General features: G+C 35.4%; 1 protein-coding gene across 1 annotated transcript; it reads right to left on the bottom strand.

Moving 5' to 3' along the window:
* Positions 1-7013: 7013 nt before the first annotated feature.
* Positions 7014-17883, bottom strand: LOC149540271 (plant intracellular Ras-group-related LRR protein 5-like). The gene is made up of 3 exons (XM_089801414.1): positions 16627-17883; positions 8390-9312; positions 7014-8267 (listed from the first exon to the last, which is right to left on the bottom strand). Exons 1-3 carry the CDS (start codon positions 17342-17344, stop codon positions 8115-8117), a joined length of 1794 nt encoding a protein of 597 aa, XP_089657540.1. The 5' UTR covers positions 17345-17883; the 3' UTR covers positions 7014-8114.
* Positions 17884-19079: the final 1196 nt, after the last annotated feature.

Genomic DNA, 19079 nt, shown 5'->3' with positions numbered 1-19079 from the left:
GCTTCAAATGCCATGTTGAGAAGGAAACATGAAGCTTCCATCCATGCACAGCTTTGAGGTCTTCCAAGTATGCAACGTGGGTGTTAGCTTGTTCTCAGTTTTTGAAGCTCTTGTGGCATGGTTATGCTCGTTGCATGTGGAAGTCTGGCTGTAATACATTTAGAGGTGTCTCAAGCAGAATAGCCTCTGTTTTCATCATCTCCCCTCTTCACAAGAGCATGTGTGTGTTTAAATGTAAACTCACCATAGTGTCCGTTTGTTTTACATTCTGCTCCATTTTCATACTTAGTGCCAGGGTTATGCTACAGGGATATTTCTATAATTTATTGTGTTCCCTACGCTTTATTGTTGAATTACAAATGGTGAATGTCAGGAAGCAATTAAGTAAAAGCATCAGTCCTAAAGAGCAGATCTAACAGATGACCATGAACAGCACCAAACAAAGATGTGCACAAGGTATAGAGGACAGCACAAAGATTGACCATAATGTGCAGCAATGAGCAAGATGTAGAATCCCCTTATTATCAGCCACTTCTCTCATTCATTGGAGTTTACACATGGGCAGATCCCCGAGGGCTGCTATATGGGAGGGCATAGAGCTTTGAAGGATGCAAATAGGTCATTTTATCCAGTTGGCAACTGGAGAACCCATTTTAGAGTGTTATGTAAATGAAAAAGATGATATAGGTATACCATTGCTGGAAAGAGAGTATTTGCAAGGAGATCTGATCAATGAACTGGTTAAGGATAATATGTTTGTCACACCATCAAAAAGCGCAAGGTTGTTAGGCATGGTGAGTAAGATTCAAAAAAACTAGAGCTCTTCATCTTGCGAGAAATCACAAGAGGGCTTGCATAACATTTTACATAACTTATGTTCTGAGTTGATTTACAGAGAATTTTCTTTAAGTACAAAGACTTGATGCTTCACCATATACTAGGAGCATTGCTACACCTCTTCTATTTTCAGCTTTGTAGTAATGGCTCATTGCTGAACAATAATGTGCCAATAATATGTCCCCTATGAGTTCTTTCACTGGATTTCCTGCAATCGAATTGGAGACAGCATATTGACCCAATGTGGGAGGTCAAGAAGTCACACCTGAAATGATACTCTTGGTAGAACATAGGACCCTGATCAGACCTACTTGTCTCTTGACAGTTCTGCTCCAAATGCTATTGTCCTGCCAGCAACATCAACTACCCTTCAAATGGAATAGTCATGCCAGAGATTGCCCCAAATTATGCATTTGCCACAGCTAAAGAGATGGTGGATGCAAACCAGAGTTTCATTATTTTGTTTGGATGCATTCCTATGATATCATGAGTGAGTCCCTTCATGAGTTTGTGTTGTATGTTTTCATCAATTCCCAAACAGCCAACAATTTGTAATATCCTTTTCCGGATATTTTACTAAAAACCCTTGATATAAAGGTACATATTTAAAACAGAAAAGAAAACTAATATTTGATATAAATTCCAGAACTTTAATTGATTTACAAACAGCAGATATGCATACAAGAAAATTCAAAAAAGTTTGTTTGATTCCTCCAATATTCAGAAGTACCTAAATAAACTAGCAGTTAATACAAATAGGCACCAGAAACGTTACTATATTATACAACAACAATACAATAACTCGCAACAATCCAAAGAAAATCCAATCTTATAAACAGCAATAACAGTCAGATTGGCATATGTAGATAAACCTGTAAGAACGCTAGGTTTGTGTCCAACCTCCAAAACCTTCTTCAAAGGTTTGCGTCCTCAAAGAGATAACTAGTCACTGTTTCTAGCTCCCAGATTAATATTTGTTTTTAAATATTATCATCTTCATAACTCCCCATGCAAAACCTGTTGTACCTTTATCACTTTTTCCAATGTGATGCACGCCCTTTTAGGCAATGTGGGATAAAACACATTTTTTGTCCTTTACTCAAGTGAACATAATACCTTTTTAAAATAAAGTGACAAGTTAAATGAATTTATAAAGTCACTTAGTCAATAAACCATATAATCATTAGGCATCAAAATAATTGACCAAATGAATTCGGATAAGCAAGTGCAATAGCTTGTTGGAAAGCTCGCGGCAAGACGCTTCCAAACCAACACTGAGATACCAAGAATTCTGAGCTTTGTTTACTTACTAAAAATAGTAAATATCCGAACAACCTGCCAAAACTGCTCTGGTGGGTCTAAAACTAGAAATGTCTAGGCCAAATCTCAAATTGAACCCTGTAAAGAACTTTTCGCCCTCGAAACCTAGGCGAAGTGAGCCGGCAACACAGAATTATAATGTCCAAGAAAAAGGGGACATTACACAATTTGAAACTTCCTTCCAAAACATTGAATTTTGCTACTCCATATTACACAAATTTTGTGGTCAATGGCACTGGGTCCAGCAACTTGTCTGTTAAGGTTTGCCAAATGAATATGGAAAACAGAAGCTGGAAAAATACAGGTGAAGGTAATGAAAACAGTGGGATGGTGGACTGTCCAAGTGCATGAGAGTGGTGTTAAGAAATATCTTGTAGAGTGATAAATCCTTAAGGAGTCACAATGCAAATGAAAGGGTTTTAGAAGAAGACAGAGTTGCTAATTCAAAGAAAGAAAAGCTTAATATCTCTTATATATGATGGAAGTCATAAAGCCCTAGACAGTCAATAAAACCCAGAAAGGCAATGTTAGGCCACAAGGAACAAAAAAAGTCGAGTAGAAGGAGCAACTTATGAAAAGTATAGAGTAGACATATAGGATGTCTTCAAAGGAGGAAATATGTTGTCAAATATAATGAATCTTATCAAAAGACATGACTATGGAGCAGGGTTTTAAAAGATATGTCATAAAGGGGTTTGTAAGATTAAGTGCACATTTATGGTCATTACAGTCAAAAGGTTATATCATGACATGCTGAATAGTAATAAATGGTGATGACAGTGGTAAGTCCATGAATAAGAACCTACAGGAATATCTCTGTGGATATATCATATGATAACTCATAAGCACAATGAACAGTGAACAGTTATGTAAACTTAGGTGACATGGTCATGGAAGGCAAGGGAGAACTCAAACACACAATAAAAAGTAAAACTAGAAGAAATATACAGTGAATGGAGACCATGTATTCAAGACAGAAAAAAGAGGCAATAGATGGGTTGATATTTAGCACATAAGATGGAGCAAGCATAACATTCCTTCAAAAGATGATTAGAGGACAAAGTTTGAAGAGGAGAAAAGGGTCATCAGGGAAAAGAACAGCCAATAAACAGTCAAAAGACTTGGATCCAGATACTCAAAGACAGCATGAAGATAATCCTTGCAATCCTAGCTAGCACTCTTCTGTTTTCTGTAGGTGCTTCGCATGGGAAATTTGCAAGAGAGGATGCAAGAAGGGAGGTACTTGAAGGAATGAAAGGTACTTAAAATCCTGTCATCACAGTGACAGTCCTTAGGGGCACTTTACAAACAAAGGGACCAGTAGGGGATGAAGATTGAGACTATTGCATATGTAAGATAGTTTGCAATGAGAAAGTCATGTTAAGAAACCTGTGCAAGAATGATATTCCCTCTAATAAATAACAGTCTTGAAGGAAGTGCTTTCAAGCAAAAGACTGTTTTCCAAAGGATAGTCCAAGGTCTCTTTAAAGGAGGATAGTCAGAGATCTCTTTAAAGGAAACCAGGATAAGGTTAGTTCTAAATGCAAATGGAATGTTCATGATAAGTATGCGATGCCCCAACTCAATCACAGTGTTCTCCTCAGTAATATGCGATAGTCATGAATCACAGATCTATGCACAAGGTCAGCTATGGTATAAATATCATGACAAATGGTCACAAAAGAACGTAAAGCATGTCAAGTATGAAAATGCAAAGAACAAACCACAAACAGGCATGACAACTAAATTTGGACTCACTTCACAATGACATTCTTGTTAAGACAATAGAAGTAACATAGAAGACCTTAGGGCATTCCGCAACCAAAGGGACAGGTAGGGGATTGTTAAGCCATTCTTAGGTCATGGTGACAATGATGTGAAAAGAATCATGAAAATATCCTTGAGGTATGTGACAGAGGCATACCTAAGTTTATGAAGATGACAAGGAAACCATAGTCCATGCATTACAAAACAGAGGGTTTGTGTAGTGACTACAAAACAATGTTGGCCAAGGAAATGTATTCAAGCCATTACAAGCGTCTCAAGGAAAATAAATTCAAGCTCATGAAGAAGCCGATAACAGTCAAAGGGATGTTATTTACATCAAAAGACATGTGGTAATCAGTTTTGAAGAGAACATAAAGAGGGTCATTTTGATGGGTACAAGTGGCAAGAGCTTTCTCTAAAAAGTTTCCTGTGCCCATCTGGCATAGTTAGACATTTTCGAGTGCTTTCTGACTATTGTCACATGCCCTATAGGTATGTGTTGGGATGTTTCAGTAGTTGAAGAAGAAACATGGTAGTTTGAGATATTGAGAGAATAATGGAGCTGTTCTCGGTGATTTATGATGTTAGCAAAGATGTTTGACTAGTTATCCACCCATCTAAGATGAAGTTTAATCAGCACTTGAGAGCAGATATAAAATCCAGCAGGCAGAGGAAAAATTCAGCACTCAATACAACCTAAGAGATCTCTCAATAAACAAATAAATGGGCAGCAGTTTCTTCAGCATCAAGAATGGTTGGCATGGTAATGGAATACCTTGAATGCATGCCCTAATATCTTTCCTATGTGGGAAAAGGTAATACCGACTTCTAAACCTCATTTTTAGTCAGTTTTTGCTGTTTTCAGGCCAAGATTATGATCTGAGAGCAGTTCAATATTCAGACTTAAATGCAGTTTTGCAGGAACATGTTATCAATAAACATTTTTTTCTTCTCTAATCTGTATTTCATGTGCAAATATGAATGATGGATATGGGTTTTGTGATGTTGTATTCAATACTTGAATTTCATGTCCCATTTTCAGGACCCACAACCTGAGAATGATCCCATGTTTCACTAGGTTGCTGAGTTGGTAACTCGGTCCCAAACCTATGTGATAAAAATAGCATTCCTAAATAATTCAAATTCCAATTTCAATTTGTAAGTATTTAACATGGAGGACCAAGCCTCTAAAAGAGCGATACTAAATTAGAGCAATGCCCAAAAGCAAGTACATCAGTGTGCATTTAAACGTCTCTTCTAATCATCAATTTTACCTATCATCTTAATTCAGTCCAAAGAAATAACACAATAATAGTATTGTGGCAAGAGATGGATAAAAGCTGCAATTAATATCCATGAAACATAGACACAAATCCTGAAAATGTCCAATAGCATGGGTACTTCATGATATTTCCATATGATGCCACTTATGAGTCACCAGCACAAAGCTAAGTTACCAGATTCGTGCCCTAGAGGCTGGATCCGGATTCAGATCCGATCCCTATCCGGATCGTGCTTGGATTCATCCGGATTCTTCCAAAAAAAAAAATTGTTTGCTTTTTTTTCATTTTTCTTAATTTTTTTTTGTTTTTCCAATTATTTTCTTATAATCATAACGGCTTTGATCCACAGATTTATACCAGAATCACAAATTCATACCATTCAATGATTTAGTTTTAGAATAATGTATATTTCTCTCATTTTTTGGTATATATAATGTATATATCTATATATTTATATATTTATAAACACACGAATCATAATTGGGGAAAAAAAAATCATGAATCCACGGATCCGATTCATGTGCCCGAATCGGATTCGTTTCATGAATCGATAACTAAGGCACAAAGAAACAAAATATCTCTGAGCACAGTCTGAGGTTAAAATCTTTGCTTTCCTCTTGACAAGCAAGATGTGAAGCTAAGAGCATTTATACATGCGCAAATTCAGATATTCTACAGCAGATAAATGTTAGTATCAAGTTTTTGTCAACATATTGATTGTGATAGGTATATCTAGATTCTAAGATGATCTGGAGAATGGTTGACATTACCAATATATTGCAAATTTTATTTTATAGTTCCATATCTCAGACCATGTAGACCTAGATAAAGAGTTACAATTCAAGGAAATCCTCCCTTTGAAGTTGCATTTGCATGTCGATTCTTCCATATATGCGAATAACTGTAAAAGAATAGGAAGATCAGATGCTTCATTCTTAACTGTGTAACATTGGATGATGCTTCCATATAGATGCAAATATGGAAACTTGAACTATAACATAAACCCAATATTCAAACTTGTATGCAGTTTTGCAGGAACATTTTATCAATAAACATTTTTTCCTTCTCTAATCTCTATTTCGTGTGCAAATATGAATGATAACAATAGGTTTTGTGATGTTGTATTCAATACTTGAATTTCATTTCCCATTTTGAGGACCTCCATATAGAAATAAAGTTTAAACATATTCTGTGCAGGTTTTAAGCTGTCGCTCATTCAAACAACCTTTTTGCTGTGAAAAATAATTTCTTTCATAAGGTTGTGAAGAACTAATGAACAAATATGATAAGAAAACCTGAGTTGTGCATAATATAGTTTGCCGACTGAACAGATTGTGTCTAAAACAGCAGTGTAGGTTGAAAAACATTTTGGTGCATCACTGCAGTATTTTTGTTTTCATTTCAGGCTCTCTTTCCCCTTCCCCAGAAAACAGTAGATTAGGTGAGAAAGGAAGGGAACCAATTCTCTCTGGAGGTTCATTTCCATGATAATTTACCCACAACCTGAGAATGATCCCATGTTTCTGTAGGTTGCTGAGTTGGTAACTCAGAGTCCCAAACCTATGTGATAACAATAGCATTCCTAAACAAATTCAAATTCCAATTTTAGGTTTTAGGTATTTAACATGGAGGATCAAGCCTCTCAAAGAGCAATACTAAATTAGAGTAATACCTGAAAGCAAGTACATCAGTGTGCACCTATCATCTTAATTCAGTCCATAGAAATAACACAACAATAGTATTGTGGCAAGAGATGGCTAAAAGCTGCAATTAATTTCCATGAAACGTAGACACAAATCCTGAAAATGTCCAATAGCATGGGTGCTTCATAATATTTCTATAAGATGCCACTTATGGCTCACCAGCACAAAGAAACAAAATATCTGAGCACAGTTTGAGGCTAAAATCTTTGCTTTGCTCTTGACGAGCAAGATGTGAAGCTAAGAGCATATATAGATGTGCCAATTCAGATATTCTACAGCAGATAAATGTTACTATCAAGTTTTTGTCAACATATTGATTGTGATAGGTATATCTAAATTCTACGCTGACCTGGAGAATGGTTGACATTACCAATATATAGAAAATTTTATTCTATAGTTCCATATCTTAGACCATGTAGATCTAGATAAAGAGTTACAATTCAAGGAAATCCTCCCTTCGAAGCTCCATTTGCATGTTGATTCTTCCATATATGCCAATGATTATATGAGAATGAGAAGATCAGATGCTTCATTCCTAACTGTGGAACATTGGATGATTCTTCCATTTAGATGCAAATATGGAAGCTTGAACTATAACATAAACCCAAACTGAAGAATATCTGGGTGTACATTTTATAGACTCGGTCAACATTTCGGTAAAAAAAATATATCACAGCTCCCAAGAAATAACTGCAAAGTATTTATTACATACTGATACAACATATGGAAATAGCCCAAAATCAAAGCACAAACTACCACAATGATCGCCTACAGATGGTAGTAAACAGAGCATATATTAATAGTAAACATTACTCATGTCCTCCGTACTTACAGTTGAGCTTGGAAAGGCATGGAAATGTGATTGCTTAACAAGCACAAAAACCATGAAATAGAGCACTTGATGCAACCACAAAACATATATCATACAGACTTGCTCCCAATAAATCACTTGTTCCATGGTTGCACGACAATATTTAAAATCCCATAATGATGACAAAGGGAACCGCATACTCAGTTGACAACTTGACAATTCTCAAAAGAACAAAAACTCTGGTACATACGATGTGAATCACAAAGATCGTTATATGGTTATTGATCCTGGCAACCATGCAGTCAAATTCTATCACGTTATCAAAGTTTCTGATTTGGGTGCTCCATATAAACTTCAGTAAAATGAAGCCCTGACCTGATTTTCAAGGTAGCATTATGCGCCAGCCCTCATATACTGTGCATTTCTCTCTTCTCGCTTACGTTTCTTCAAACATGAGGAGAAAATTGCCCACTTCCATTTGGGTTTATTCTCTATTACATTATCATTCTTTTTTGCAACATGTTCAATCATAAATTGTACCACAGCCTGTCAAAGTAAAATAATATCAGTATTCTGTAGCAAGTGTGGGAAGAAATGTCAAAAGACATTTAAACAAATCATACATATTTATAAGCATATGCTATATAGTATATAGTAATATAATTCACCTGAGCTCCATTTTCAGTTATTTCTCTTGGTGGTATCTCCAGTGGTGTCTCTTCCGCATGCAGTGTGTGAAGCTTTGTAAGCATGGAAAATGTGTCAGGAAGGGATTTTATCTGATCATTACTTATATCTAGCTCCTCAAGCATCTCAAGATTCCCAATGGACCGAGGAAGCTTCTGCAAGTCAGCAAAATTCCTGCTAACATTTAGCTTAACAAGACTTGTGGCAAAGCAAAGACTCTCTGGTATGTACTCCAACTCGTTGAAGCTTAAATCAAGTTCTCTCAAGTTGGATAAATTACCCATAGTGGTTGGAAGGTTTTTTATTTTGTTATAATGCAATGTTAGGACTTCTAAAGAGTCAAGCTTGCCAACTGCTTCAGGAAGACCTTTCAGATTATTAAAATCTGCTCGTAGTTCGGTAAGAGAAGCACAATGACCAATTGTATATGGCAGCTCTTCAATTTCATTTGTCTCAATATTCAATCTTTTCAAATTGACCAGTTGACCAACAGACTCTGGCAGTGATAGAAGCTGATTTGAACTCAAATCAAGACATGCCAGCCTGAAAAGATTCCCAATTGAAGCAGGCAATTTCTGTAAACAATTACCACGTGCATCTAGAATAGTTAGATTTGAAAGCTCGCCAATAGCATCTGGAATCTCTGTCAACATATTTGCATGTAAATCCAGTTTTGTCAGCATAGACAGCCTGTGAATTGAGCTGGGGAGGGTCACAATCCTATTTTCTGACAAGTTTATTTCAGTTAGATTCATAAGCTTTCCAATTGAATCAGGAAGCCATTGAACCTGGTCAAGCAATCTTCCTTGAAGATCCAACTTCTCAGCACCCTCTTTGACAATTGTTTCAATCAGACTGGCAAGTTTTACAAGACTCAGCTTCTGCCCATCTTCAGCTTTTGTGTCTGTTCAGGCAACCAAAAACGATTAGAATGCTTCAGGATCATTTATAACCTTGCTTGAAACATTGAACAATGGAGCAACTTTGAAAGAAAGATAAATTCAGGAAACAACCATCAAAAATTTCTTCATAGATCTATAGCTACAAGTCTACAAGTCTATACTCAAATGCTTGAGATTGATCATACCTTAAAAAGTCAAGAAAAAATGTCTGAAATTCAAGACAAGCGGATATTTCCAGTTTAAATGTAAACAAAAAATAGTAATTAGATATTGGGAAAGGAAAACATGTTAGGCAAGTGCCATATCGAGCGGATTGGTCCACCTTTCTTAATTAAAAGCAAAATGGTGCTTCTAAACACCAACACTAACATCTTAAAAAAACAATATAACAACATACAAAATTGAATGAAAGTTCAGTATCCATAGTATTTAAATGGGCGAATGAATAATTTCCTACTACTTGTTAACTTTAAATATGCTCTATTTCACTTAGTAAGAGTCCCAGGAAGCTCAAAATCAGCAATTCTTGGAGTCCTCTTGGTCCACTTCTTTGTGGAAAAATTGTATAGTCTACAAAAACTACAGTTCAGCACTCACACTTGCTGAGCTCAGTACAATTCTCGATACTGTGGCTTTATATTTAAAGTTTGTGACCATGACGTCACCACATGAATTGGCCAAAGCTAGAACTCCTGAACAAAAAAATAAAGGTTGCTCCTTATTCTTTGACAGTTTTATTCACTCTCCACCCTCTATTTTTCAAAGTTGCCAACAGGGTTCCAACTATATGACTTATTCAGATTCCATGCCTATTAGAACTTATGGTTAGAAAACTATATATCTTCAACTTAATTGTAGTAAATGTAGCGTGTTATTTTCTAACAATATAAACTTATCTATTATCACTTGTATCTTCCTAGATTTAATCTACACTTCTGAACATTGGAGTGATTTTGTCATTTGAAGGGTTCTCATTTGCAAAAGAAGGGTCTTTCTGCTGAACAGATTTGTAGGCTTCCTTTCTTATTATCAGCTTAAAGAGTACAAGGAAAATTATTTGAATTGTTTTCATCTCTACTTCATTGTAAAGACAACTGCCAAAAACCAGTAAACAGAATTTGTCTGGGTGATTTCCAAAGTTTGGTCCTGTGGTGAAAAAGTCAAACCATGCATAAATGCCTCATTCATATCTTCAATCCTAAGGCACATTCCAAAAATAATGCACAAAATTCAAATCCCTAACAAATATGTCAAAACATGCATATATGTCTCAGACTCTCCATGTTGGGCACATTCCATAGATCGTGCACAAATCACTGGCAAGGATGTCAAAATATGCATAAATATCTCTGTGCCCCATTGCACAAGTCAATACAAACATAAGATGCATTGAGTAATCTTTTAGTTTTCAGATTTCAGTTATTGAAAACTTTAAAACCGCTACTGGAGTTTCCATACCCAAGAGTGCCGAACACACCACTCATATTGAGCCCTGTTCTCAGGATTCGCCGGCCATGGAAAGTACCAGATAGAAAAAATTGAACTTACAAAGGAGCCAACAAAGTTGTGCAAAACTTTTATCTCTTCTCAAAAATTTCTTGAATAACAAGGAAATGTGCTTGGTCAAATGTCGCCTTCTTCAAGCAATTATTGAATTTGACACTCGGTCTCTCCACAATATGAAAGGTTTGACAAGAAAGACAATGCTACGGTTACCAAATCATTAGAAAGATGAATAGCCTGCAGGAATAGAAAGAATTTTTATTCTATGAATTCATCTGTACAGGTGTGTCTAGATTTAACTTCAAAGAAACACAATGAAGCACACAAATATCATGTACAATGAGTCAAATGAAGTAGAGATTGATACCCTTATTTAGGTCAGTCTGTTTATAAAGGTTCTTCTTGATATCAAATGATTAAGGTACACAGACTTGAGATTGTATATTTTTCCTTGTGCAACTTGGAAGTATTATGATAGCCTTGAAGAATTGCATTATAATCATATTGATAAGAAGAGCCCTAAAGAAGATCACAACAATGGCACTCATTATGTCAAGGATGGATCGAGCAATTATTAGTCACCAAACTTCTTGTCTTTTTCAAATGAACCAAGTGAAAAAGAGCAACAATGAGGGGTCAATTTCACATTTTTTCACAAGACGGTTAAATCGCTTTCTTCTGATTCTTATTATCAAGGATTGACTTTAACAATCTGTTGTGAACTTGGAAAACAAAAGACCACATCAATTATGGGCAAATATATGACCTCAATTATTATTTCTGAACGAACAACAGTTAATATTGCTAATAATTATCTGTTCTTTAACTTTGATAGGTTTTTCTATTTTTTGGACTGGTAATGGGCCAAAGCCAATATCAACATGGGGCGAGAGTAGATTTGAACCCAAAACCTCCCAGATGAAAGGCTCACAACTTATCACTGCACTGCAAGGTGTTCCCCTGGTGTGATAGGTAATTACATAAAATGTAAGATGCTAATATGTGAATGCTCCATATTACTGTAAATTACTAAAGCTTTTAACTTGAGATGGTCACAAATTGTAAGTCTGATCTAGCTGCCACATGATAGATTACTGGGTTAAAACTATTGCGATAAATCAGCAGGGTAATCTTCATGAAATCAACTTGAGATGATCACACATTGTAAATCTGACCTAGTTGTCCACATGAAAGATTACCAGATTAATTGCACAAACTCAGGAAGTTAATTTTGCGGAAATGAGGATGGATTGAGTATTTGAAATTTTAAAACCTAGATGTAAAAGCAAATATGATACTAGTCCTTTATTGGTGCCCCCACAACTAATTGCAAACCAAAATAAAATCACATCCATATTCTTTTATTTATTGATCATTACAGTCAAGCAGGGTAATGTATCCGGTTTGTATTGAATAATCAAGACCTTGAATATACTTTCCAGGCTGAAGTCTCTTAGCCAAATACGAAGTCAGGAAAGATAGCAGGATTAGCTTTGTGGCTTGGTCTCATTTCTCAAAAGTGGACTAAAGCAACTGTATGCAACAGAGCAAGAAAACTGGTAAAGGCACAAGAATGGACCAGAAAAAACATTTTGAATCAGAGATTAGAAAAGACCTGGGGACCCCAAAAAAATCTTAGCTGTGCAATATTGGGTGTTAAGAAGCCTATTTTAAGCTAATTTCCTCTTATGACTTGTTCCTCGTGTGCATGCCAGTTACTCTTACATACAACTCCTGTGTGTAAAGATAATCAAAATACAACTCACTGAAATAAGATTCCTTTATCTAAAACAATCTACAAGTGGCTGACATAAGACTCCATTGGCTAAGATAAAATTCCATCAACTAGCATACAAGTGAAAAACATAAAAGTACAATAGCCAACAGAAAGTACAACTGAATAAATGAAACTCTGAACAAACAAAAACAATGAATTGCTGCAAAAAGTCCAGTGATCCACACAAATAATGCAGTCAAGTGAGGTGAGTTATTTTTATATATCATAACAGACTAACTTCTAAAAAGATAAAGTGGCAATTTTTGGCTGAAATCTTAGCATAACCTCTTGCCTTAACTAAGATTGTTGTGCAACATAAATGCTGTTCCAACTCTTGAATTTGTAGCCTGATATTTAAAAAAATGGAATCTCACATTTCTATATTTGTGCCCTGCTTCGTGTGTTTGCAGAGTTCTCAATCCCAAACAGAACTTTGAGATAAAATAATAACATACAGATGTTAGTATAACTGAAAAGTAATTTTAAGAACTAGAGATCTGAGCATGTGACAATCCCACCTTTTGTCTTTAGTAAAGTGTTTATCTAATGTGGAGGCTAATCCAACTCTTGAATTCTAGTCTATGCTCTGGCTCATCCAACCAAAAGGGAATTATATAATAATATGGTAATACAGTGGTGGAGACTGCAAAATCAAATCTTATGACTAGCAATCAACAATGTTTCATGGCAATTTAAATGTTCATTTCTCAGTAACTCAGGAACAGAAGGTTTACACTTGGTTCGTTATTCACTTGAGATTACATGCAACTTTGGGCTCCTGGTCTTAGGCTAAAGTCCCACCATCTGTGGAAGCTTTCTTAAAAAATTCAGTGCATCTACTAAGATTTTGTAGGATTACTTTAAAGCTGGGACCCTGCTAAGATTTTTTTGGAATATTTTAAAACTGGTGGTCCAAATGAATTTAGTTGCAGAGTTGAGCTTAAAAGTTTAACCGACAGAGTTAAGGGAAGTTAGTAGAATGAATTGTCAGCACAGAGATAAAAGTAAATAAACAAAAGATCATTTTTCCTCTGTTTCTTCCTAGCAGGAATCTAAAACTTCAGACGGTTGACAAGTGCCAGAAAATATTTCTAAGCTGGTAGGGCAATTCTAGCCCCATCCCAATTTCATCCACTCAAATCTGCAGCAAAAATAAATCTTGACTGGCAATCAACCGTGTTTCATGGCAATTTAAATGTTCTTTTCTTAATAATTCGGGAACAGAAGATTTACACTTGGTTCCTTATTCACTTGAGACTCTAAATGCAAGCTTGGGCTCCTGGTCTTAGGCTAAAGTCCCATCTATGGAAGCTTTCTAAAATAAGATCAGTGCATACTGCTAAGATTTTGCAGTAACATTTTAAAGCTGGGACCCCTGCTAAGATTTTTTAGGAACATTTTAAAGCTGTCAGTCCCATGAATTTAGTCACATAGCTGAGCTTAAAAGTCTAACCTCCAGAGTTTAGGGAAGTTGGTAGAATGAACTGTAAATACAGAGATAAAGATAAATAAACAAAAGATCATGTTTCCTCTGTTTTTTCCTAGCAGAATTCTAAAACTTCAGACGGTTGACAAGTAACAGAAAAAAAATTCTAAGCTAGTTGGGCAATTCTAGCCGTGTCCCAATTTCATCCACTCAAATCTGCAGCCCTAAAAGATAGAGATTGTTATTGTTCAGAAAATGATTCCAATTTATCCTATTACCCATAGCATAGTTTTTTTGCTCCATGAGACCCCTGCTCCTTGATAATAGATCCCAAAGCCCCACCATGCAACCTCAGCCTTGGTCCTTTGGAAAGACAATCTTTGTTCAATGGTGCTAGTTTGGATCTGTATCATCACTCTCCCACTTAGTTTGGGAATAGTGGCATCTATTGTGTCATTGCATTACTGACAGTTACAGATTTTACTCATTTTTGAGATGACACATTATGCTCACATTTGCATATTTTGTGATATTCAGAAACACTGTCTTACAAGAGCTGTTTAAATCTCTTCAATTATTCTATGAACAACCGATGGATGACTTATCCATGCCTCCTAGATGTTGATCTGTCATAAGGTCAGCTCTCCAGAAATCGTCTAGAGCTGATACTGCAAATAAAACTAATGATATATGCAATGTTCCATAGACTTGGATGAAATGACCATTCTTATAAACCTCCACTGTTTTCAAATTCATCCCTAACTTGTTTTAATTATCATTCTAGTTGGCAATGCGTTCTAGGCTCTCAATTATGAGGACCAAAAGCGTGAAGTCATTGTCCAAAGCTGATGCAGTTTTTGATTGCCTTCAGAAAATGGAAATCGATAAGCAACCTAACAACCATAATGAGAAAGAAGCATCAGCAAGAACTTCACCAACTCAACATCAATGCAAAGTTCTATTGAAGATGCTTTGAGCCATGCACAATAAAATGAAATTCTAGAATTAACTTCGTCTATAAATTTATCTTCCTCGGTTCTTGACAATCAAGTTGTTAATAGGCCTATGGGTCTGTTGGCTATTGAACTAAAACCTGGAGTTATTTATATTTAAGTTTCCAACATGAATGATGTTATGTAAGACTTAAGGTAAGGACAATTGATAACTCTTGAATTTTGTGTTTGTGTGCAAAGTCTTATTAGTAGATGGGTACAATACTTTGTTTTAGAGAAATAGGAAAAAAATGTCTACAAAGCTTACGAGCTTGTCTATGTTTGTAGATTGTTATGTTTAATTTATTTTTTATCTACAGTTCAAAACCAACAGTTCTTAGTAGCGGATGGTCCTTAGTCAAACTGTTACATTTCTAAAGTGGTTAAATTTGATGAATGTTTCTAAAGTGGTTAAATTTGATGAATGTTTCATAGGTTCATATCATGGGTTGCTACTGTTGTTTATTATATTACAAACGAATCCTTGTCAATAGTCTAATCCTTGTGTGGCTATACATCTGAGTCATAGGACTCCGAATTTAAATGCCATCTCTTAATAAATCCTGATATGCCATTTTACATGAGATCCTAGAGTCCAAGAGAATCTAATATCCGATTATCTAAACGAGAGGTTTTAGTTTATCATTGTAATGTGTTCTATTCTGACAATTCAATGAAATTCAATCAGACGTACGGGTTTATCGAAAGTTGCACCCAACGTTTCAATCATTGCTTAAACTGCTGTTTTGCCTTCTAAACAGAAGCGATTGCATGTGCCATTTTTTCTTCTAAAATCATGTTGAACGTGCTTTTCATTTCAATTATGAGTTGCTTTGATGTGATAACCAGCAAGTATGCAATTATTGTATATACAAATTAAAATTATCGATATATGAAGCCAAAATGTACAAGATGATAGTATATTCCAAGTCGGATGATTTTTCTTCTAAACTTTAAGCTACAGCGTGCATATTCAAAATAGGTCTACTTAATTGCATAGTATATTCTCTATTTTCCTATATACGGATAATTTTATACAGCTGAAAAAAGGGAGTCGAATTCTCCATGTACCTTGGATCAAAAAGCCTGATATTACTTGTCCTGCCTAATATAGAAACTCCAAAAATGTCTGGTTCATAGACCTTTTAACAGCTCAAGAAAGGTATTCAGGGTTCAAATTTCACCTCAAGTCAAAAAGTCCCAAGGCAATTTCGAAAACTACTGGTTGACAGACTTTTTACAGTTCAAAAAAGATACTCAAGATTCTACTTCTGCCTCGCTTCATAATGCTACAAATTCCAAAACTACTGGTAGAGAGGCCTTTTCACCGATCAAAAATAGAATTCAGAATTTTCCTTTTATATCGAATCAAAAAGCCTACAGTCCTATTGCTGACCAAATTAGAAACTCCAAACTGCTGGTTAATAAGCGTTTGTGCATGTAAATGGGATTGGCTGCCGTGGAGAGAAAGTCAATTATAAGCCCAACATGTTTACAGTAAAGAAAGCCAAGTACAGTTTCAGGTTTCTTGTATCAAGGTATATTGATATTTGTAAAGAAAGAGTTAACAAATTTACAAGCCTTTTAGTAAGCAAATGGCAAAGAGATTCCACCCCACCAGTAATAATTCCCGAAAGTCTTCCGAAAGAATGGCACTCTTCTAAAGTACTCCTCCTTGATTTCGCCAGGAGATTTCTGGGTGCAGTCTCTGACCTTCCGTCAGGGATAACGGACCTAGGCTTTCGTATAAAACTATCGTCTCTGGATTGCCTTGAATCCCTGCCCAAAATTTCCCCCACCCCGTGCTCTGCGCTCACTGCAAAGTCAACAGTAGCCCCGTTTGCAACGCTTTTGCTAGAATTCATATCAGGCACACTCAAAATATCTCTCTCCCTCTGCTCTGACTTCTTCCCTACAAAATCAGCATCAGTACCGTTTGCAATTTTTTTCCCGGTATCAAGAAGAAACAAAGGGGCGTCCGCAACATAAGTAGGAGCAGAAGACGAAGAAGGCAAAGCAGAATTTGCTTTGAGGAGAAAATAATCAAAAAGCCTATGGTGATCCTCCAGCTGAAGCAATGCCAAGGCCTCGCGCTTCTCTTCTTCCGCATCCATCTCAGCTCGAATTCTTCGCATTTCTTGCATCACTTCAAACACCTCCTCCGGCGTATCTGGAGGCTTCCTCTGCCTCTTCAAAGTCTGCAAACGCATATCAGTTGTGGCGTCCACATTTCTTATCAAGACCAGCGCTGCTTCCACTTCATCTTCACTCGGCTTGGGAGGCAAACTCTTGTGCGTGCTTGTGATCTCCTGAACAACTTCCTCCAAATTCCTCATCCTGCATTGGAGGCAAACACTTGTGATTCGAACCCGGGACAATCAAGAAGACTAAAACCCAGAAGTGAATTGCTAAAAAGACCCACACCGTCCTTTTATATCTTGTTTTATTTGCTTCCCAACAACCCGATCTACCCTCTTCACATGAATCTCAACATGTTCTCCATGTCTGAAACGTGAAAATTGGTGGTGTGAAAACCTTATCTCATCACATGAATTCCTCCCTCCATGTTTCACAGCTCCTCTTCTTCCATGTGGCCTTCAATCTTTCATCACTGTGTAAAATTCATTTCCCTCTCTGCTCCAAGATCACTCACAAGACAAAGAACACATTAAGCATAATCTGGGTTTTACAAATCACAACTTTCTTGAACATCCCCAATTGGTTGAAATGCTCTCAAACCGTTGAAACGAACACATTAAGCATAATCTGGGTTGAAAAAGTCCCTGCTATATAGTTGGCGTGCCATAGTTGACAACCTGCAACGTATCATAGTCCTACATGGAAAGACAGGGAAATCAGGGGGCTTTTACAACAGGTGGTATCATGAATGTTTTAGTAACATTTGATATTAAAAAGTACGAGTTGTTGGAGAATTTTCAGGGAGGTAATAGTTTTATAACTGTTCAAACCTTAAAGAAATATTTAAAATTTTAAAATTGAAAATACACAGAATAATAAATTTTGGATGAGGAATAAGTGGAAATTTAATAGTTATATTTTTTCATAGAGAGCTCAGTCAAGATATTCTATTATCTCACATGTCTTGTCCCTTTGTAACTGTAAATCTTCCAGGATAGGCTTCCTTAACTTCGTGATCCTCACTCTAAAATATTTCAAGTCATTTAAGTTTTTATGGTGAAGTTTAATAGTTTTCATTTGGACTATTGAAGATAAAGCCTCGTGAGGTGGGACTGTGATGAACATAGTTCCTCCCATGACTTGTAGTCCATATACAAAACTAAGTTTTTTATGTCAATCTATTTTCTAAAAATGATATTTCAAAATTTTGATTATTTATGATCATATGTACATTTATTTTAATTTTTTTTATTAATAATAATTAACATGTTTAACTATTTAGAATGAATTAAAGATTTAATATCAGAAGAATTTAGACTAGTTTTAGAGAAATGGTTGAAGATAAAAGAACTACCAAAGTTTAAAATTCTATATAAATAATCTATCAAAATAATAGATTAGTTTTAGAGAAATTCTTGAAAATAAAACATATAATAATATAGTAAAAACATTTAACCATCTATGAAAAGAATTATAAAAGTTTATAATTTTACCAAATAATTAGGTAGATAACAATTTAAACAAAGAAGTAAATATTAATAAAATTATTAAAATAATAAACATAACTAATATGTTTTTATTAAATAAGAGTTTACAAAAATATAAATAAATAAAGAAGAAATATAAAAAGACACTATATGGAAATACAAATATATCTTTTGACTATAAGATTGTTAATATGAATCAATATACTTTTAGTAGAATATACATTAAAGCCAAGTCTTTTTGAATAGTATATGTGTAAAGTCTATGGTAGAAGATTTGTAATTCAAAAAATTAATATAGTTTGGCATTTTATCTAATGCATTAGAATTTATAAATTCAAAAAGAGAAATAATTGAATTTTGATTATAAATAGAAAGAAAGAGAAATTGTATTTTATAGTTATTGAAAATATTAAGTAAATATAGACTATAAAATAGTTTTAAATTA

The sequence above is a fragment of the Cupressus sempervirens genome, chromosome 9 (assembly GCF_028749045.1).
Source record: "Cupressus sempervirens isolate cs-2001-9-10 chromosome 9, ASM2874904v1, whole genome shotgun sequence".
NCBI lineage: Eukaryota > Viridiplantae > Streptophyta > Pinopsida > Cupressales > Cupressaceae > Cupressus > Cupressus sempervirens.
The sequence above is the reverse complement of the archived record's forward strand: the minus strand, read 5'-3'. Positions and strand labels throughout refer to the sequence as shown.

What these genes read in the sequence shown, in the direction of transcription:
- LOC149540271 (XM_089801414.1), bottom strand. Translation starts at nt 17,344, where the DNA reads ATGAGGAATTTGGAGGAAGTTGTTCAGGAGATCACAAGCACGCACAAG. An exon ending in ACTTTCGGGAATTATTACTG is followed by an intron (nt 9,313 to 16,626) that starts GTGGGGTGGAAT and finishes TTGCCTGAACAG; the next exon opens with ACACAAAAGCTGAAGATGGG. An exon ending in TAACTGAAAATGGAGCTCAG is followed by an intron (nt 8,268 to 8,389) that starts GTGAATTATATT and finishes TTACTTTGACAG; the next exon opens with GCTGTGGTACAATTTATGAT.